Source organism: Pseudophryne corroboree, chromosome 10 (genome assembly GCF_028390025.1).
Source record: "Pseudophryne corroboree isolate aPseCor3 chromosome 10, aPseCor3.hap2, whole genome shotgun sequence".
NCBI classification, from domain to species: Eukaryota; Metazoa; Chordata; class Amphibia; order Anura; family Myobatrachidae; genus Pseudophryne; species Pseudophryne corroboree.
The window spans coordinates 354,266,747-354,288,945 of NC_086453.1; the positions used below are offsets into that span (position 1 = coordinate 354,266,747).

The 22,199-nt window shown below is 41.7% G+C and overlaps 1 protein-coding gene across 1 annotated transcript; it reads left to right on the forward strand.

Annotated features, from left to right (window-relative positions):
• The first annotated feature begins 3,228 nt into the window (after nt 1–3,228).
• On the forward strand, nt 3,229–15,884 carry LOC134965360 (nicotinamide N-methyltransferase-like). Its single transcript, XM_063941828.1, has 3 exons — nt 3,229–3,379; nt 8,502–8,709; nt 15,461–15,884. Exons 1-3 carry the CDS (start codon nt 3,229–3,231, stop codon nt 15,882–15,884), a joined length of 783 nt encoding a protein of 260 aa, XP_063797898.1.
• Nucleotides 15,885–22,199: the final 6,315 nt, after the last annotated feature.

Genomic DNA, 22,199 nt, shown 5'->3' on the forward strand with positions numbered 1-22,199 from the left:
CATGCCTTCCATGAGTAGACCATGCCCCCAGAAAGTACCTGGGCCCAGACAGGCTGTCTACTGCCATGTACAAGAGGATGTAAGCCATGTATGCAGCCAGTGGGCTGTGGAGAATAAAACAGTGGTAACTGCTGTGTCGAGAGGAGTACCTTGCAGGTATGAGGCTGGTTAGAATTGAGAAGTGTATAGCAAAATGTCAGGAGCTTAGGGGCTGTACCCATCTAATATGCATAAGCAGTCTGGAAGACAAGTTGGGATACAAGTTCAGCTGTTACGGGGAGGAGGGGAACTTGGGAACAGTGGAGCTGTTGTGGGTAGGAGGAGAATGGCAGACTCACACAGAGCTGTTGGCTATGTGACCTGCTTGAGGCAGTGAAGCATGGGTACACACAAAAAGTTACTGAGGGGAGGCTGATGCAGCCATTGAAGACCTGTAGAGCTTTATGGAAGAGGCTGTGCCAGGATGTGTGTACAGCTGGACTGAGAGTGCTCAGGACCATAAACACAGGTAGGGAGGCTCCAATTAAGAAACCTGCAGAGGTAGTAACCCTTGGGTCCAGGGCTTTTTTCTGCTTAGGGCCATTTGGATTTATATTACATCATTTGCGGTCTATTTTTGAAGTTGCCCCCCCCCCCCAATGCGCGCATCGAATTTGCGCATGCTCCTTGGAAAGCCGATGTGGCCTTACACATAATGGCAACATTAGTGCTCTTAACACATGATGGCCACAGTAATGCCAATGTTATTGACAGCTATACATAGTGCTGCCTGTATAGTGCCAGTAGGGCACTCACCACCACTGCATGAAAGGTTCTTTCCAGAGTCCTGCTCACCACCTAGGTCCTGGTTCCACTCCGCAATGCAGCACAGCCACTCCAACCACCCACATGCAGCCAGCAGAGCAGACCTCCGCTGAGATCCCACTCCAAAGCTGCCTCACATCACCACCTGGAGCTGTCTCCCATGCACTACATCATGGGAGATGTAGTTTTCTCACACTGTATACAGTGCACAGTGGATGGCTCTGAACACTCTGCAACTTCCTTTGTAGTGCCCCGGATCAGACCAATGGCATTTACAGGCCATATAATTCCCACAGGCTGGATGTTCCCCACCACTGATGTAGAGGAACATGGCACCAGCATCACTACTGCCACAGTCTGTGTGATCATAAACTCACTCTAGGAGTAGATGTTCCTTGTTATTGTGTAGATGCTGCCTCAGTATGTGTACTCAGTTGCTCTGGACTTTGTGATGGCTTTGGTTGGCGTCTATTTTCTTTTACTGGTCAACAGCCTCACTAGCAATAATTGGCAATTTCGTAGCCTAAAGACTTTCAGCTGCAACTGTGCATGCATTGTATCTTACATACCCATGGTTGTGTACCCGCAGCTGATGCTGAAGGAGGCACATCTTGCCCATTTCGGCTACTCACAAGCATGGGGGTGTCTCTATTCAGCAACAATGTCCGCACTGCTCCAAATATTTTCTTTCTTTTTCTTTCCCCACCTTCTTTCACTCTCTCACAATTATATGCTGGTTGGCATAAATGTATTATTACTATTCTACTTTTACTGTTCAATCTTCAATTTTATTCTCAAACAAATGAATATGGCTTTGAACTTTGCAGCCAAACTGACTCACAGCAGCCGTGATATGCCAGCGTTTTTCCACCAACCCCTGTTACCTCCCACAAGGACTGTTTCTAGACAATTTTTCTCCCAGTGCGAGATTTTAAAATGTGCCCCCCATTGACATTCAAGATGTGCTCCCCCCTCGCATAAATATAACTGGGGTGACTTTGCTGAAATTGGCATGGTCTTGCTGAATGGGCGTGGCCTCACAGAAAAAAGACTACCTTACACCCTAGTTTTGACCCTGCACTAACAGACCTCGGCCACCACAGGAAAAAAATCACCATATTAAGCCCAACACAGTAATGCCCCCTGCACCATATTATGCCCCTGCACCATATTATGCCACACACCACAATGCCCGTGATACATTATGCCCTACAGTAAAGCTTCTAATTACTTTTAAATTACCTGCTAGTTGCCAAGGGTTTCACTTGCTGGGTGTCATACTCATTGCCAAGGGTTTCACACACTGGGTGTCATGCTCATTGCCAGGTGTTTCATGCACTGGGTGTCATACTCATTGCCAGGGGTTTCATGGGCTGGGTGTCTTGCTCGTTGCCAGGGGTTTCATGGGCTGGGTATCTGACTCGTTGCCAGTGGTTTCAAACTCTGTTATGGGTATCATGCTCATTTCCAGCGGTGTGTATTGCTCATTTCAGGGGTAAAGATCGATGCCAGGTGTGTGTAATGCTAGTTGCCAGGGGTAATGTTCATTGCCAGAGGTGTGTAATTCTCATTGCAAGGGTAATGTTCGTTGCCAGGTTTAATGTTGTTGTCAGGCATGTGTAATGCTTATTGACAGGGGTAATGTTCATTTTCAGGGTTAATGCTCATTTTCAGGGTTGTGTGGAGCCGGCGCCAGTGCCTGCATGCCAGCTCCCCCTCCTTCTCGGCATAGTACTCCACTCGGGTGTTGCAGTTTCATGAAATGATGCGTTGCGTCGTGGCATCACGATGCAAACGCGTCATTCTACAAACTCCACCCCCTATGGGGGTACTATGACAGAGAGGAGGGGGAGCAATCTAGGGACATGGAAAGTGCTGCGGTGGGTGCCCTGTGCATTCGCATGACTTGTCCGCCGCTGGACTGGCACTGCCTCCCGCAAAACACCCTCCTGCTTTCGGTCATTTGAGATTGAGTCCTCACTGTGAGCGTCCATGCAAAAGTACCTTGGTGCACTAATAATCACTGCACTGTGTTAATATTGGCATTGTGTCTGCATCTGAATCAGACCCTTTATTTGTACATGTGTCTGCACCAGAAATATTAAACATTTTTTACATTTTTAATTATCATATTTATTACTTTTAATTAAATCACTAAAATATTGTGCAATATTTAATTATGTAATTAAAAATTTATATTATGATAATTTATTCTGCATTAGATGATTACACTGTCACCTGCATTCCCATGACAGCTCCTGAGGCTGATACCCCATCATGTGATAACACTGATATCCTGGTTACTGGTGAATATAAATAACTGGGTCCTGGTGAGTATACTGTACACAGATATCCTGGACAAGTCACATATACAGTAAGAGGGAAGACGTGAGAGTAAGCCAGTCTGTGACACAGTATTACAAGATGGATTCCAGCTCACATAAATTTTATCCTGAACATGGCTTTGATTCTAGAGAATATCTGGAAACATATTTTTCTAACAGACCAGACATGGTCTTTGAAGAAGATTCATTGAAATTTCCAATGGAATGTTTACACCGTGCTTTCATTGAGGGTAGGTACAGCAACAAAGCTACCCTAAGAGTAGGTGCATGCATGTGCGCAGTTGTGTAAGACCCGATTCTCCAATGGGGGTTGCTGCATGTAATATAACAGTGTAGCACCAGGATCCTGTCACTGAGCAGGAGATGGAACTTTGGTGTCACCCCTCGGCAGGTAAAACCCGGGTGCGGGATGCACTCCCCTTGTGACGCCACTGTTTATTGGCACATATGTGTAATCTGTATAAAACTTAATGGTTATTTTTAATTGCAAAACATTTTGAAGTTTGAAATAGTATTAATAACTGAATCGGTCAATATATTCAGGGCTGGAAGCATCATTGCTTGGAGTGTGATTACATGGAGAGGGAAAAGTACCAGCCAATAAGACCACAGACTAATAGTGGCTGTGAAGTATATCGACTATATATAGGGGCATACTATGCTATACTCTGCTGCGTCCATCCAGAGACTCCAGAATAATAGTGGCTGTGCAGTATAGTGACTTTATATAGGGGCACACTGCACTATACTCTGCTGTGACCATTCAGAGACTCCAGAATAATTGTGGCTGTGCAGTGTAGTGACTGTGCATATAGGGGCACACTGTGCTATACTCTACTGTGTCCATACAGAGACTCCAGACAAATTGTGGCTGTGCAGTATAGTGACTATATATAGAAGCATGTTGCACCATACACTGCTGTTTTAGCTGGCTGTGTCCATCCAGATACTTCAGACTAATTGTGGCTGTGCAGTATAATGACTGTGTATGCAGGAGCATGCTGAATGCTGGTGTGTGTTGCACTGTACTCTGCTGTATTGATTGTGCTTTACTTTAGCCATGTGATCTATGCAGTTTGAACTGAGCTGCAAGTTTAAAAATATAAAAATATAAAATATATTTTTTTTAGAGATGAGCGGGTTCGGTTAATTGAGATCCGAACCCCCGCAAACTTCATGTAGTTTATACGGGTCAGAGGCAGCCTCGGTTCTTCCCGCCTAACACGCAAAACTCAAATGGGGGAAAACATCATCATCCCGCTCTCGGATTCTCGCGAGATTTGGATTCCACATAAAGAGCCGCGCGCCACCGCCATTTTCACTCGTGCATTGTCGATTGGTTGGAGAGGACGTGGCTACGTTTTCTGCCTGAAAAGCTCAATATCTGTGCTCAGTGTGCTGCATTGTGGTGACCACCAGTATATAGTTGTACAGTAAAGTACAGTAGGCCATTGCTGTATCTTGCAGCTCCATGTCAGACTCAGTTCTAGTATCCAGATCAGTGCTCAATATCTGCTGCATTGTTGTGACCAGTATATAGTAGTACAGTGCTGCATTGTGGTGACCACCAGTATATAGTAGTACAGTACAGTAGGCCATTGCTATATCTTGCAGCTCCGTGTCAGACTCAGTTCTAGTATCCAGATCAGTGCTCCATATCTGCTGCATTGTTGTGACCAGTATATAGTAGTACAGTGCGGCATTGTGGTGACCACCAGTATATAGTAGTACAGTACAGTAGGCCATTGCTGTATCTTGCAGCTTCGTGTCAGACTCAGTTCTATTCTCCTGATCAGTGCTCAATATCTGCTGCATTGTTGTGACCAGTATATAGTAGTACAGTGCTTCATTGTGGTGACCACCAATATATAGTAGTACAGTACAGTAGTCCATTGCTGTATCTTGCTGCACCATGTCACATCTAGTATCCTGATCAGTGCTTAATATCTGTGCTCAGTGTCAGTGCTGCATTGTGGTGACCAGTATACTACAGTACAATAGTCCAGTGCAGTTCTCGCTGCTCAGTGTCAGTTCTCCGTAGTATCATCAGTGATCAGTATAATCAGTTCTCAGTATAATCAGTGCACTGTTAAATGTGCGCCCATTTTCAACCATTAGTGCATTGGGATATAGACAATTGATGAAGTTATTGTGTCCCCAGTACAAAATCCCATCTAGATTCCACTTCAATAGGCAGGTGATAGCGAGATTTTACCAATTTATATCAGTGATTTATAATGATTAATTACAGTGATCTTGCCAAATAATTCCAGTGAATAATTCCTGTGATTTTTGTCATTTTCTCCCAGTGATTTGGACCAATAATACCATTGATTAGAACAAATAATTCCAGTGATTTTTTCATTTTCTTCCAGTGATTTGGACCAATAATACCATTGATTAGAACAAATAATTCCAGTGATTTTTTCATTTTCTTCCAGTGATTTAGACCAATAATACCATTGATTAGAACAAATAATTCCAGTGATTTTTTCATTTTCTTCCAGTGATTTAGACCAATAATACTATTTATTAGAACAAATAATTCCTGTGATATTGAGGTGTTTGTGTTGCTTAGCTAAGCTATCCAGTGACCACAGTGCACCTCTTTTTCTCTTTTCTTTGCATCATGTGCTGTTTGGGGACTATTTTTTTAAGTGACATCCTGTCTGACACTGCAGTGCTACTCCTAGATGGGCCAGGTGTTTGTGCCACCCTCTTGGGTCGCTTAGCTTAGTCATCCAGCAACCTTGGTGCAAATTTTAGGACTAAAAATAATATTGTGAGGTTTGAGGTGTTCAGAATAGACTGGAAATGAGTGGAAATTATGGTTATTGAGGTTAATAATACTATGGGATCCAAATTACCCCCAAATTCTATGATTTAAGCTGTTTTTGAGGGTTTTTTTAAATAAAACACCCGAATCCAAAACACACCTGAATCATACAAAAAGTTTTAGGGGAGGTTTTGCCAAAATGTGTCCGAATCCAAAACACGGCTGCAGAACCGAATCCAAAACCAAAACACAAAACCCCAAAAAATGTCCGTATTTTTGTACTGATTGGTTAGTTCGCTTTACTCAAGTGCACTTTGTTCACATGTATCTTTAAGCCCTGTGATCCATGCAGTTTGAACTATGCTGCAAGTTTAAAAATAGAAAAAAAAATATATATCTATTGTTTGTACTGTTTGTTGTGCATTACCCTAGTGCACTTTGTTCATATGCATCTATAAGCCCTGTGATTCACGCAGTTTGAACTAGGCTGCAAGTTAAAAAATAAAAAAGAGACCAAACTCTTATAAACCTAGCGTGATTAAATACTTGTTAAAACTGAGTTCCTGCAGCTCACAGTTGAGGGATTTATTCGTCTCCCTAAAATTAGCCCCCACCAAAAAAAGGAATTTAAAAGCGCAGGTATTCAGTTAAAAGAAAAAAAATTAAATGTAAAATATTTCTATCCTTCCAATGTGTATGTATATATATATATATATATATATATATATCAATATACCAATAAAGACCAACCATACAAGCTATATTATTCATATAGTATATCACAAATTCTTCTATATCATCAAAATTAAAACAAATAAAGGCTTGAAATATCTCAGTTTGCATGTAATGAGTCTTTATAATATATTAGTTTCACCTTTTAAGTTGAATTACTGAAATAAATGAACCTTTGCAAGATAGTCTTATTTTCTTAGCTTCACCTGTTTTGTGATCTATGAGGTGGCTTACAGAGGCAATCTGTGCATGTCCTGCCTGTTTACATTCCACTCAAGATGGAATATAGTAAAGTACAGTGAAAACATTTTGCAGGTGCTAGTACTTTTTGGTCTGACATTACTAACACAAGCATCCAATTGCCTCCCACACACAAGTGCTGCCCCTAGGCATTTGTTTCACATGCCTAATGGAAAATTTGCCATGATTGATTTATGCAAAGCTGCCGCTGCCAGATTCCGAAGAAGTAAATGTTAAAGAAATGTGTACAAGGTGTGTGCTTTGGGCTCTGTTGGATACAGGACCCCAGGTGCACCACACACAATGCACCCATTATAGATATGCTACTGCCTTTCACCATCATAATAAAACCGCCTAATCCTAACCAACACCTTTCCTCCCCACATTTCATTTTTTTTCTCAGTAACAGTAAAGTATGTACTGAATAAAAGTTTACAAAGTAACTAGGTCGACAATGTTTAGGCTGACCACTATTGGTCTACAGTAACTAGGTCAACCGGGTGTCAAGGTTGACAGGGTCTCAAAGTTGACATGTTCTAGGTCGACAGGTCAAAATGTCGACATGAGTATTTCACATATTTTTCATTTTTTGAACTTTTTAATACTTAACGATCCACGGGGACTACGATTGGTAATAGTAACCTGTGTCGAGTGCAGCGGTGCACCTTGCCCAAAGCATGACGAGCAAACATGGTGCACTAATTGGGGTTCACGGTAACTGTATGGAGAAAACGACACAAAACCCCCCATTAAAAACTGATGTCGACCTTTTGACCTGTCGACCTAGAGCATGTCAACCTAGAGACCCTGTCGACCTAGAGACCCTGCCAACCTAGTTAATGTCGACCAATCGTGGTCGATCCAAACATGGTCGACTTAGACACTGTCGACGCTATGAACCACACCCCATTCGGCACATGTGCAGAACGGGTGCTGCGATCACAAAGCAGTGATGCGAATGCCTCTGCCTGATTGACAGGCAGAGGTGTTCACAGGAATGGAGGGGGTGGGGGCAGCAGGCGTTGCCAGTAATGGGGGTGTATTGCCCTCATTTTCTGGAAGTGGCGAGGCCAAGGACTGCATCGCGAGATGCAATTTCCTTGCTCTCACAAATCGCTCTATGACGGAAAGCCTGAGTAAGCCCAGGATTACACAGCCTGTCATCGCAGATAAACATTACTATCGATGGTTATGATGTTCATCCCATATGCGATTGCATCACAAATGTAGGAAGGAGATAGTATGCACCTCCTCCTTATTTTGCATTGTTAAGGATATCAATCGCAAATTTGCTGCAAACTGCTTTGCAATTGCAATCCTTAGTGAATTATTCTCTAGGTGTGCATGTTTTCTAAGGGTTTACATTATGGAACATTACAGACAAATGTCTGTGTATTTACTGCAGGCAGGATAGGTGGCCCCAGATACTGGAAATTCTACTCAAATAAGTACATTACAGTACATTCCTCACACAGTAAACTGAAGTAGCAACAGGTGTGTGGTGAGGCAGTTGCTTGCCTGTAACAGGACATTACAGAATGATAAATAGAATTGATGCCACATAACATATTATATTCTGTAATCACTGTAATCTTTCCCTGCAGGTCACATTAAGGGAGACCTTTTGATTGACATCAGTGCTGGATCTTTCATTCATCATCTCTATACAGCCAGTGGATTTTTTAAAAAGATCCTTGTGCTGAAGTGCTCTGAGCAATGTATTATGGAGCTGAACAGATGGATTAACACACGTACCGGAGCGTTTGATTGGTCTCACATAATGGCATATATTAAAAGCCTAGAAGGAAACAGGTAACATATCATCCAAAACATCTATCATGAGTAATCCCATTGTCAGTACACAGTAAACTATTCCAAATGTTCTACCCACCAAAAATAAAACATAGAGTTCTTACTCGGTGTCATTTTGTCTGGGTTGAATTTTTTTTCTATTTTGTACAGTACACACCATGGTTTGGTACATGTAGTTCAGCAGTTTTTGCTAAATATTACTAATCCCCTTGCTGCTTGATTCTTTCATTGAAATAAACAACTTGCCCAAATCCCAGGGATTCAATTACATTCATCACCTAAATCTATATGGATTCTTCTTCTCTTCTGAAGTAGAGCCATAGGTAGAAATTATAAAATCCCTTTAATGAGGGACATGAACTTGCTCCTCGTGGAGTACAGCCATTCATTTTTCAAGAGGAGCAGTGTAGCACATATCCAACCGGGAGTTAGTTTGGCTGCAACATGGGAAACCATTCTGTTGGCTGATAATTATTGACCTTTTTTGGTCAATGATTGAGCATATTATTAAGTCAGATCAATTAACGGCTGACATCTACTGTTACAGGTGGGATGCAACATTCTGCATTTGTGGGACCAGTATATGAGGAAATCATGTAATCTGCAAAGAAGATTTAAATGTATGTTTACCTATTTATTTTTGTATTTAATAATATACATTATGGCTGGTGCCCTAAAGAATATGTCTGAAGCATATAGCAACAAAAACAGTATTCTCAAGGGTCCTCTGGCTCTGTGGCACAAGAAAATCCCAGAAGTGCCTCTTCATGTGCAGTAAATCTATGTTCAGCCTTTAAGCCTATAGAGCCACTAGAGATACCACTGTGCATGTATAATGAGTCCTCCCACGGCCTGAGTCAGTAGTGCATCACGTAGATGGGTCTCGGGCTTAACTTGTGGCTTCAAAGTACTGGAAAAGCATTTCACTTCCATCCTGGAAAAAGACCTGTACGGTCGAAACGGCGTTGGTGCATGCTGAGAGTGGATATTTTATTTCATTTTATTTTCAAAGCAAGTTTTGTCACTTGTTTCACCTGCAGGGCACACTGGGGTTTAAATACAGTGGGTATTACGGATTCCCCACTTGTATTGGAGTTTTCACATCTGCTCCAAATGCCCCAGTAGGCACTTTGCAGTGTTATACAAGGTCATCTTGCTTATTGTAATTTTATTCAGTATTTTTTGAAGAAATAAAGAGAATAATTTTTTCCATTCACCAACTCTATTGGATCCTTATTCAAAGATACCTTTATAAGTGGAAAGATCTCGGCTAACACTTATACCATCTAAGGGATCATTCCCCTATGGTTCATTGGTTCTTTCATTTGATCATATGAAAGCTTCGTATCCAGAACTTTGCATCTTTGTACAGTGTAAGCGCAATCATACATTTTATTTACTATACAATGCAATTTGTGGGAAAATTGGTGATTTTTTCTGTAAGTGTATGTGCTGCTAATCTAACACTGTACCTATTGCGCAGTAATCACAACATCTATATTCCACTTCCATCCTTGAACCAAATCTTCTGACTTTACCATATGGACCTTCTTCATCCTTGAAGCATGCCAACTCTCAGTGTTGTCAAGACTGTAGACTACAGTATATAGAAATTTCTCAGTTGTTGTGATCTACTGCATATGGTTATACCTGATACCCTTTCCTGTTTTCTGCTTTTGAGCAATAAAATTATTTAATAGAAGAAACTTTCAAAAGTATAAAATGTACCTGACTTTAGTTCAAGTGTTTCAGATATTATAAACAATTGTAATACCTGCCCGATGTTAACGCTACATATCTGATAGTTCTACTGTCTTGCAATCTGTACTGCCATTTTCTGACCTGGCTTACCTTCTTTTCTATGCACTTTCCTCCACATCCCCTCATTTGATTTCTCCCAATGCTTCAGAAAGGAAGACTGATCTTAAGCACGTGAGACTCTTAGCTCTCCTCAAAGCCCAGACACAGAGCGAATCCATCATGTCCCATAACAAAAAAAAAAATGTTCTATAGAATAAAAAAATGACATTCCAGTGTAAAATCAGCAGAACAATCACAGAACTCAAATCAGAAACTGTGGTATGGTCCTGTTCTGTCTACTCTGCACATTGATTTGGCATGAGTAGAAGACAAACTGGAGGACATTGACTATTGGGCTATTCCTTAGTCAGTGTTACTTGAATCTCTCACGGTAGTGCATTGTGAAGATTCAGCCAACCTTTCTTTTTGATTTGATGCATTGCCCTTCTTTTTATAACATTCTTCTGGATGATGCTTGCCAACAAATACCTTCCTCTACAGGTATTTCTGTCCAATGACCAGTTTGACATCTTCTTTTGTCTTCCATAAGAATAAAAGAGTGGGTGCGGGGTCGTGGTTATGCTCAGCCGAGATCTTGGACTGCATTACATCCCGTTGAATATCTCAATCTTAGGTTTTTATTTTCTTGAAAATGGTTAAAAATAGCTAAAATCAAGTAATTTGTAATTTTTGCAGTCCAACACCTGAATTTGGGTATAAAATCCAATCTCCAAATATCTGGAGCATCGAACTAGGAATTGGTGTGGATCAGCAAAATTTATGTGGCTTTGGATTTATTTAGAACCAAACAGCACATCTCTAATGTACAATGGTGTTTCACTAGCTGATGGCCCCAAAGTTTTACTTAGAACTTTTAAAGCAATTGAAGTAAACACTTTCAACACTTGCTATGGCATCCTCATGCTTATCATAAACCAAGGTCTTTATATCAATTACATTAAAAGTTGTACAAAAACTTTGGGGCCAATAATGAGTGAAAAGCTCAGTATTTACCTTGGCTCTAATTTATGCTTTCATTTATAGCCAAATCTCAGCTCTTTAAAAAGAACATTCAGAAACCTATCCTTTTTGTCAAAAAGTTTTGTTATCATTGCTTGAATCCCACCATAAATACTGTAGTAATTCAGAAACATCTAGGGCAGTGATTCACAAACTTTTTTGAATCACAGCACCCTTTAGTATCAGAATTTGTGTAACGTAACTTCCAGCCATGTTTTGATGAAAAAGACTCCATGAGCTCCATTAACAAATATGAGACAGGAGCTGAGAGAAAATACAAGAGGCCGTTACTGTTTCCAATGGGAATATTTTAAAAGAACATCAAGATGATGCCCGGAGATCAGAAGTGACATCGTGGCTCCGTGCCAAGTCACTATTGGGCATTGGGTTACCATGATATCCCGGATATACAAAGGGGTGTATCGGGGGAGTATACGTATGCAGCAAAGGTCCATGGGACATGTAGTCATCATTGTGTATAGGGTCCAGCTGCACACAGTGGACTGTGATTGGTGCTTTGAACATTTAAATGTCTTGCATTTTAGACTGATCAACATTTTGAACAGCACCTTGGAAAAGACCCCAGCCCGGGGTAGAAACACAACGGTGTTCCTGTGGCAGTGGAGTTGGGCGGAGTGGATGACCGATTATCAGTGGATTCGATCCATGTTTTTTTGGGACTATTCGGAATCCCTAAATTGAACCCATGCACTTTTAGGAACTGTTTGGCCACAGTTCTGATAATATTCAGTAATTACCCGCATAGCATGCTGCCTTTGGATTTGTGTCGAAGTTTATCCATTTTGTTTGGAGTTTTATGTATTTTATGTATATATATTAAAAGGCATCACACTATATATACATATTTTTGTTACTTTCTATGGTACTCTGATATATGGGGGAGACCTAAAGAGTACATCAGACCAAGAGAAACTGACCAAGCGCCGGCTAAGTGTTTTCTCCAATTTTCTATATTTTGCACTTGTGGTGAGGGATAAAGGAAACCTCTTTGTAGTTCCTTACACTGACTGACTGCTTATATTGCGCACTGAGTCATTTCTATAACCTCTATTCACTGTTAAATAGTGCAGGTTATTGTACATTTGATCACCGCTTGTGCAGGGGAAAATGAGACAGTGAGAGACACTGCAGGGGGCAGTGGGAGAGACTGCAGGCAGTGATTTAGTACAAGAGAACTTTAATATAGTGATGGAGCGTAAAATATTGACATACTACTATTCAGGAATAAACAGAGACACAGGTCAACAAAGGACATGCATACATGCAAAAAGAAATGATGTTGACAGTGACACCATGATAAAATAGATGGCATGAAAGACAGCAGACTGATCTCCTCCAAGGACAGTATGGAAACTCCTCCAAGTGCTACTATTAAGTCATCAGACTCCTCCACATGCCACTATAATGCCATCAGACTCCTCCACATGCCACTGTTATGCCACCAGACTCCTCATCATTCCACTATTATGCCATCAGACTCCTATGCATGCCACTATTATGCCATCAGACTCCTATGCATGCCACTATTCTGCCATTAGACTCCTCCACATGCCACTATTATGCCATCAGACCCCTCTGCATGCCACTATAATGCCATCAGAGTTCTTTGGATGCCACTATTATGCAATCAGATATAGTGTCAGCAGCTGCCAGGTACAGCTTTGAAGTTAAACTGAGTACACACTACACAATGTGTTTAACCAGTGACATTGGCAGCAATGGGAGCTGGCAGGGGTGCGAGCACCGGCAAGTGCATAAAGACTTGCTGATGCTGCAGCAATGATGGGGCGGCTATGCTGCATTTGGCAGCATGGTTCTTACTAGCAATGTCTTCCATTGGCCCTGCATGTAGGGGCGATGGAAGATGTTGCTGATGCCACATGGTAGTGCACATCATCAGCAACATATTGTAGCAGGTTCACATAATCCCAGATCGGATGACATACGTATTGTCTAGTGTGTACCCATCTTAAGGCTGACAGAATGGCCCCTGGGACTTCCGCAGATTTTTGTAAGGACCATTACAAATGAAACAGGCAGGGCTCCCTGCTGTTTGCTAGGCACCCCCATGGCTTAGACCTCATTACACCCCAACCCCTCCATGCAACACTCCAATCCAAAAAGGCTTTCTAATAAATTACAAAAGAGGTACAGCTGCCTGCACTCCTTGTCATTGAAAACCCCCTATGTCCAGGGCAGCAGCAGCATTGCTATCATCAGCTCCTCAATGTCTGGTGCGCATGGAGCTTATCTTTGCATGAGTCATGCCTGTGGGAGGGAGGGGGAAGTTAGCAGCATGAAAGTTGCTGCCTGCACTCAATACAGCAAGACAGTGCTAAAATACATATTAAGCAGCCCCCCACCACTGGTTAAACCGCTGAGATATCACAAACTCCCCAACCCTTAGGCTATTACATGTGGCCCAAAATGTTCGTAAATTCACCAATAATTGGATTTTAATTTGGAACAATTAATTGTTACTTCCTGTCTAATGTGACATTTTTAACAATAGATTTTTGTGAGTTATTACTGCCCCCAGGTATACATATAGGACTCCCCACTCACTGAGTGCTACGACCCTTCTTTTTTGGAGACATTTTGTACAACATTCCCAAAATGCTGTAATTATAATTTGGCAATATAACGTTACTTAAGCCATTTCTCTGTTGAAAACTTTGACATCATTAGTTTAATTTACTCTAAAATAATACATTTTTGTAAAAAAATGGAACGGGTGCCCTCTACACTGTGCATGTGCAGCTCTTGTTGCAGTTATTGCACTTAATCACAGAAACAGAATTTTAAAAAGAAACTTCCCAGATGATTTCCACACCCCCACATCAGCTGTTTGCATTTCAAAATGCAACCATAGCAACCATATGCAGCTACTCATATCTTCCAAATGCAACTCTGCACTCAACACTTCACTGATCCTAAATATGCCCCACATGCCCTCAAATCACCACTGGTCACAAATGTCTCCACGGGCAGGGCTGGCATATCCATTAAGCAGATTTAAGCAGCTGCCTAAGGGTGCCAGGACCTGAGGACACAGCCTGCTGAGGCTGCCTGTGAGAAAAATGAAGGATGTCTCTGACATCATTATTATGCTTAATGCTGGTGACCAGCTAATATTTACACCTGCTGCACTCTGCTCCTCTGGTCATCAGTGTTATCAGTCAGGTGCAGCAGGCAGGCAGCAGCATGTGTGCCTCATCCTGTTCCCACTAAGGTAGTCATTGAGACCCAGCCGCAACCACAGCTGCGCGGCCATACACATTGTGGTTGTATCCCCCATAGATGCGACTACAATGTGATTGACAACGGTGAGCATTGCAGGGGTGGATTTACTTCATTGTAGGGTTACGCCAGGAAAATGGGGCAGGATCATCTGTATTTTTGGGGCAGGGGCGTGAAGACACATGCAACCACTCCGAAAAAAAAAGGACACTAACCACCTGACTGTGCAGCCAGATGTATCGGAAGGTGGCCTCACACATGTTGGGTGACCTTGCCCTGTGCTGGCCGGCCCCGAGCATGTGCAGAGATGAATGCAGCCCTAGCTATGTATGCAGCGATCTGTGGTCATCTCTTAATAGTCCCCTAAATCTGAACAATAGAAAAAAGCTGTATTGTGCTGAGTGCTTCAGATAGGGGTACCTAATGGACACCTTTTCCCCACCACTACCATATTAAATACACCTGAAAAACGAAAGAGGTTCCTCATTGAAAGTATAGAATAATGTCCAATCTCCTCCACCTTCAAGGAATCCTTCCAGAAACAAAAAATGCCTCTCTAAATTATACCTTCCTATCCAATGAATCTCCATATAAAACGATATCTTATTTCTCATGTGGTGGCATGACTAGTCCTAGATCCAAATGAACCTTTTGTGTTTGTATATTTCAGTGACCTGTGTCAAGACAAAGACATGACATTGAAGACAGCAATAACAAAGACTATGAAATGTAACATTGGCAAAGAAAATCTCACAGACCCAGAGGTGCTCCCACCAGCAGACTGTGTCATCAGTATGTTTATGCTGGATGCCATCAGCAAAGACCAAGCTGGTTATATAAAGAATCTCAGAAACTTCATAAAGCTACTGAAACCTGAAGGATACCTGATATTGGTGGGGTGTTTAAATGCAACTTATGGGATGGTTGGGCAGGACAAGATACATATGTGCAAATATGATGAAAACTTTGTAAGAAAAGTTTTCACTAGTGAAGGGTTGATTATTGACCACTGTGCAGTGCACAAAAGAACATCAGTGAGTGACCTTTGTGACTATGAGGCAATTTTGTTTATTACAGCTCACAGAGAGTGTTAAGGCTGATTCAGGGACGCATGCTCTGTTGATGTTGTTGTTGTTGAGCGCAGTTCAGCATTTTCATTTTACTGCACATGCATATAAATCACACTACACATGAATCCTGATCATGTTCATACTGATTTGGATAAGAAAGAGAGAGATTAGACTCTTCTTTGGGGTCACTCTTGTGTATGTACAGTAAATATACATAAAACTTAACTTTTATTGTATATCTCATGAAACTACTGTATGTTAATCCTGTTTTTTGTCATAAAGCACACTCAATAAATAAAGATTAAATCATTGGAAGTATATTCCCTTCTTTTTTCATTGCAACAGGGATCAATTTTAGGTGGTTTTCCCTGAATCTATTTTTAAACACTAGACTAGATACTCTGTGTGTCCTAGTAGTAAAGGTAATACAAGTAACAGCACAGAAGAGTGAGATCATTGAAAGCAAAAAAATGGCATGACATCTCCAGACTTTAAACTCCTAGTCAAAGATTATTACACTCAATAAATCCCAGAGTATTGTACAGTATGTCATGTACAGGTGTCATATTACATTGGTACTTGAGTCAATCTCTGTGATTTGAATGGAGATTGTCAGGTCTCACATTCTCTTGTATTCAACCTATTTCAGGTCTATCTATGAGTTAATACTAGTATCCACAGTTTAAACCTTGTGTCAGCAAGCTAAAATAATTAATTTAAGAATAATTCCCACAGTGAGGACAGACACACTACCCGTTCTGAGAGACCGGACATGTAAAAAAAGATTTTTGAAAGAAGATACTTTAACCCCTGTCTGTGCTGCTAACTTCTCTCATGCAGGAACTCCAGTGTGCACACTGCCGGAGTTACCAATAGTCTGTTGCCAACATGTACGTTTCACCTGGGAGACTTGTTTATGGTCAATGTGTCAGACACACTGACCGTGAACAAGCCTCCCAGGTGAAATGTGCATGTTGGTAAAAGACTTTTGGGAACTCCAGCAGTGCGCACACTGGGGCATTTTGATGTGGCACAATATGAAGTGGAGGCACTATAGTATGACATAAGATGAACTGGGGCACTGTAGTGTGGTGTAATTTGTACTGGGGACACTATCGGGGCAGATGTACTACAACTTGGAGATGGATGCATTGGGGAGAGATAAAGTAGCTACCACTTAGCTCCTAAATGACATTTTTCAAACACAAATCTAGAGAAAAAATGGGGGGAGGGGTGGCTGGACTGCACACCCTATTACTAAAGATATTAAGAGGTGGTATAATGCTGAGGCCTCTAATACAATGCTGGAGGAAGAGAAATACAGATGCACACTCCTAGCACTAAGAACACTAATAATAAGAATAATTTAAATAAACCCTCAAAATTAACATGGAGTATAAGTTCTTAGCACACATTTGTGTAAATATGCGGGCCCATGTACTGTGACCAGGTGACTTCCTCACATGGATACATAACATCCCTAATATCACGTTATATACTGTACATTTATCAAGGTCTCACCTTCTAATAGTGCCCTTATAAATGTGTGATTTGAAATGCAGGAACCAGAATAGATTATCCATCTTATGAGAGTGTTGCAGACTACTAAGTGGTTGCGTACACAGATGTTTAGTCACTCACATTGGAGGACATTCTCAGATGGAGAAACTGTATCTGCTAGCTGGGGCACATTTCTATGGTGCTACCGATGATAGTGTGTTAAGATGCACCAAATGGTATTACAGCTTCTAAAGATGTTGGAAGTCAGCGTCTCAGTCCTAAAACACGTTTACACCATGGGAAGGACTTTTACTGGCATCTTGAATTTTTCCCAGATGCAAGTATGGCAAATAAAACAATTGCAGCATGTGACTCAGATCAGCCCCTAAGTGTCAGAAGCAATTAAAACATAATGGCCCTCATTCCGAGTTGTTCGCTATTTTTTTCGTTAGCACAAGGTATGTGCAAAATTGCGAACATATTGCAAAATAGCGAATATCCGCCTCCAACGGGTTTTTGCTAATTCGTCCGCAGTAAAACACAAAGTGGGCGTACGCCAAATGACAACGCAGCAGTGCGAAACCATCGCATTAACACAAACCTCATCGTAAAAATACTAAGTTTTCGTAGATTTACACATTTTTCTTAAAAGTGCACACTTTTGCGGAAAAACGCACAACAATGTGTTTTTTTTCTATTAAGTGAAATTACACCTTTCAGTTTAAAGTCCACAAGCCCTCCTCAATTACGAATCTAATTAGTGTAATGAATGATAATGTTCACGACCAATTAAGTCTTAACAAAATACCTGAAGAACACTTTGTAGGCATAATTGGCCATCAACATTTAAATGTTTAAATTATAAATATAGATGTTTTAAATGTGCCTGCTCTAATTTTTTTTGTTTTTGTTTTTTTGTATAGAGGTTTAGTTTGTGAATGAAGGTGTTTACATGTTTATGTAGACAATAACCTCCTAACTGTATTTGTGTTTTTGTTTTAAATCTTACGTTAGATGTGTGAAATGTTTAAGGTAATCAATTTCTGCTAGCCAATCTGCTGTTCCTTTATTGCATTAATAAACACAACAACCGCTTAACTTGAAATATATATAGATTTTATTGTTTTTTTTTTTATGTTTTTTTTTTAAACAGAACATATTAAATTCTTTACATAAAAATTTTACAAATTTTTCCAGCTGGTCCACATTAGCCAGCAAGGCTACAAGATTTTGCCTCATGGTGGCCAGAATGCCCGCAAAAGTTGTGGGATCTCCAACTGCAACATCTGAAATTAAGAGGCAACATAAACATTACTAACTTACTCACATTACCTATTATACAAGCAAGGCACAAAGCACACTTTAATGCAGGCATGTCCAAACTGAGGCCCTCCAGCTATTGTGAAACTACATATACCAGCATGCCTTGACACAGTTTTGGGGTCAGAGAATGCAAAAGCTGTCTCAGGGCATGCTGGGATGTGTAGTTTCTCAGCAGCTGGAGGGCCGCAGTTTGGAGAGGCCTGCTTTAATGGCAAAGTGACTACATCATGGCTGTTTTAAGGATAAATCAGTAGCAGAACAACACACAAAGCCTGCTCAGCAATGTTTTTTTTTTTTTTTAAAGTGTACCACACCATGGGGCACATTTACTACTATGGGAGTTCTATTTAAGATGGAACGTTGACCATAGCAAGCAAACAAATTCGACATATTATGTAGAAGGGGTTTAAAAAATTACAAGTATAATCTTATTGGTTGCTATGGGCAACATCCCATCTTAAAAAGAACTACCATCTTAGTAAATGTAACACCATGTTGGCATTCATTCACATCTGGAGTGAAGACAACTTATCTTTTTTGGGGTTGGCCTTGCATCATCACACTGCATATCAACATCTTCAGAAAGACCACATATCGTAGCATGCCCACACTCCATGAAAGCCTGCCTTACAACATAAGGTCAAACTGCTTTATAAATGTATAAATCCTAAATAGTAGGAGTGTAACTTTCACAACACAAATCACTGTGTCCTTAGCCTGCCTAACAAAGTGACTCCTGCAACTTTAATTTGTAAATCTTGCAATACCCATGCACAATTGTAAAAGTAAAACCACACAAAAAGTACCGCTCAGGTCTAAATGTTTTGCATATAATGTCTCACATACAAACCCTGTTGTGCAGCCAAACGTGTCGACATAGTGATTGGCGACCCAGATTGGCCATCCTCAACATTGCAGATGTAGACACTGTACATATAATGTTCCTTACACAAATGTAAATGCATCATCCATACCATGATGAAGAAGACAAGCATTTAACCTTGACAATAGATTGGCCACAGTACAACACTGCATTTATTTGAATGTGTCGTTTTTGAGCCAAAATTAAAATTAAGGAATGTGTGTGAACTTACTCTCCTCTGCCACTTGCCCACTTCCCTCAAGTGGCTCCGGGGCCTCTGCTGCCCATTCACATGGTGGCGAAGGTGGCTGGCTGGGGGATGGAGGCTGGATGGGTGAGGTTGGCTGGATGGGGGATGGGTGCTGGATGGGGGAAGGAGGGTCTAATTGTGTAAGCGTATGGAAGGGGGAGATCCTTACAGAGGGGGTTTGTGAATGATAGGGTGAGGGTGGTGGAGTGTTTTTTTGGGACACATAGTGGAGGGGGGCAGAGAGGGGAATTGGGAAAGAGAGTGGGATTGGGTTGGAGAGGGGGATTGGGAAAGAGAGTGGGATTGGGCTGGAGAGGGGGATTGGGAAAGAGAGTGGGATTGGGCCGGAGAGGGGGATTGGGAAAGAGAGGGGGAGTGGGCCGGAGAGGGTGAGGTGGCAGGAGAGGTGGAGTGGGCTGGAGAGGGGGAGTGGGCTGGAGAGGGGGAGTGGGCTGGAGAAGGGGAGGGGGCCTGAGAAGGGTCCTGGTGTGGGCTCCCAGCAGCAGCAGTAGCTTGCCGTTGTGTTCGCCCTAGAATGACATATGTAATTTTTAGGTTTTAGCATATACATTTTTAACGTCAGCATATTCCTATTACTCTGTTCTGTCCTATGTTAAAGAGACAGGGGTAACATTAATAAGTTTGTAAAATGTTTAAACTGGTGATGTTGCCCATAGCAACCAATCAGATTATACGTAAACTTTATTAAGCTGCTTCTATCAGATAATATATAGAATCTGATTGTTTGATATAGCCAACATCACCAGTTCAAAAAACCACCCACATTATAAGAATAAACCCAATGAGCAAGCTATTGGGTTCAGTTGTCAGCCTGTGTAGCAATTATGCACAACAGCATTCACTTTTGCAGAAGCACCTTGATACACAGTCAGTACTGCTTGCCCTACCCACACACACTGTCATGTGTATTCTACAATAGTTTATTGTAAGTGTGCTAATTTTCACACTCTCACTTAGTGAAAGTAGGCAAAGTTTATGGCAAAAATCTGTTATGTACTGTAATATTTTACTTACTGCGCCTACGTAGGTTACGGATTTGTTGGCGGAGCTCTGCCAACAGGTCCGGCGTACGCCTGCGGAGGTCGCTCCACCGTCTCTCCAGCTGTATGATGGTCCGCCTGCTGCGGACGTGGGTCCTCAATAAGCGGCGTACCTCCACGTAGGCCTCGCCCTTTACCCTATTTGGGACAAAGGGCCCTGCGCGGCCTACGCGGCGGCCCATCATTGCCACCAGGACGCGCAGCTCGCGGCGCGTGAATGCAGCTGCGCGCATCATGGCAATGGCGTTTTCCATATTTGGGCTTATATTTATAGTTTGTGGTTGCATGTGATTGATTGGAAATGTATGGTGTCATCTGTAATAAACTTTATTGAAATGTGTACATTGATGTGCACAACAGTTTATTTAGTTCTCATGGGCAGTGCTTCGCACCCGCGGACACACACACACACACACACACACACACACACACATATCATTCCAATATGGCTTATAATCATAAACATATGTCTTCACATATATATAAAATAAAAACTTTTTTTTTTTAAATAACCATTGGATACAACAATCTTACACAACCAACATGAAAAGGAGAATATTACATAATAAAAATGTCCTGAAACAATATAAAATACTCTCAAAACTCACTCAGAAATGTGCTCACTCAGAAATGTCCACCTTGCTTCAGTAATTTTCCGAATACACCCACGCACAGGCTGCATGCAGGGCATTCATATAGCCAGTGCAGCAATTACTGGACCAATTAGCATAATATACACCTGCGCGGAATTCCGCACCGGAAAACGCAAGCAGCTATAAATAGGTGAACACTCGTGCATACACACATGCTACCAACAACATGGCTACTTGTGAGCAGACGGCAGCAGAGATGGACGAGGTGCAGAAGCAGATGGCAGCTTTAGCACACAGAAGCTTAGCACTGCGGAGGCAGATGCTTGAGTTTGCCAATGCTGACTCTGAAATAGCAGGACCCAGTACTATACAAACTCCTTCTTCTGCTACCCAGGAGTTAGGAGTGAATCCCCTGCCAGACATAGCTAGTGGGGAAACTGAGGGTGATTCTGGACTAGCAGCTCAAACACAAACTACACAAGCAGCTAGTGAAGAGGAAGATGGTGATGAAGGTCAGGATGATAGCTCACAGGCTACTGCAAAAAAAAAGAAAAGACAGCCCGTCTTCACTAAGAGGAAGTTACGGATTTTGGTCACACAGGCCATGCAAAAAATACATCGAGGACCCAAAAACATGGGTGCTGCAACCAAAGACAGAATTTGGAGGGACATCACTAATTCTATTAATAAAGTCGGCTCAATAGTCCGCACCTCGCAGGAAGTTCGAAGACGGTAAGTGTATCTTGCCAG

What these genes read in the sequence shown, in the direction of transcription:
- LOC134965360 (XM_063941828.1), top strand. Translation starts at nt 3,229, where the DNA reads ATGGATTCCAGCTCACATAAATTTTATCCTGAACATGGCTTTGATTCT. An exon ending in ACACCGTGCTTTCATTGAGG is followed by an intron (nt 3,380 to 8,501) that starts GTAGGTACAGCA and finishes CTTTCCCTGCAG; the next exon opens with GTCACATTAAGGGAGACCTT. An exon ending in AAAAGCCTAGAAGGAAACAG is followed by an intron (nt 8,710 to 15,460) that starts GTAACATATCAT and finishes TGTATATTTCAG; the next exon opens with TGACCTGTGTCAAGACAAAG.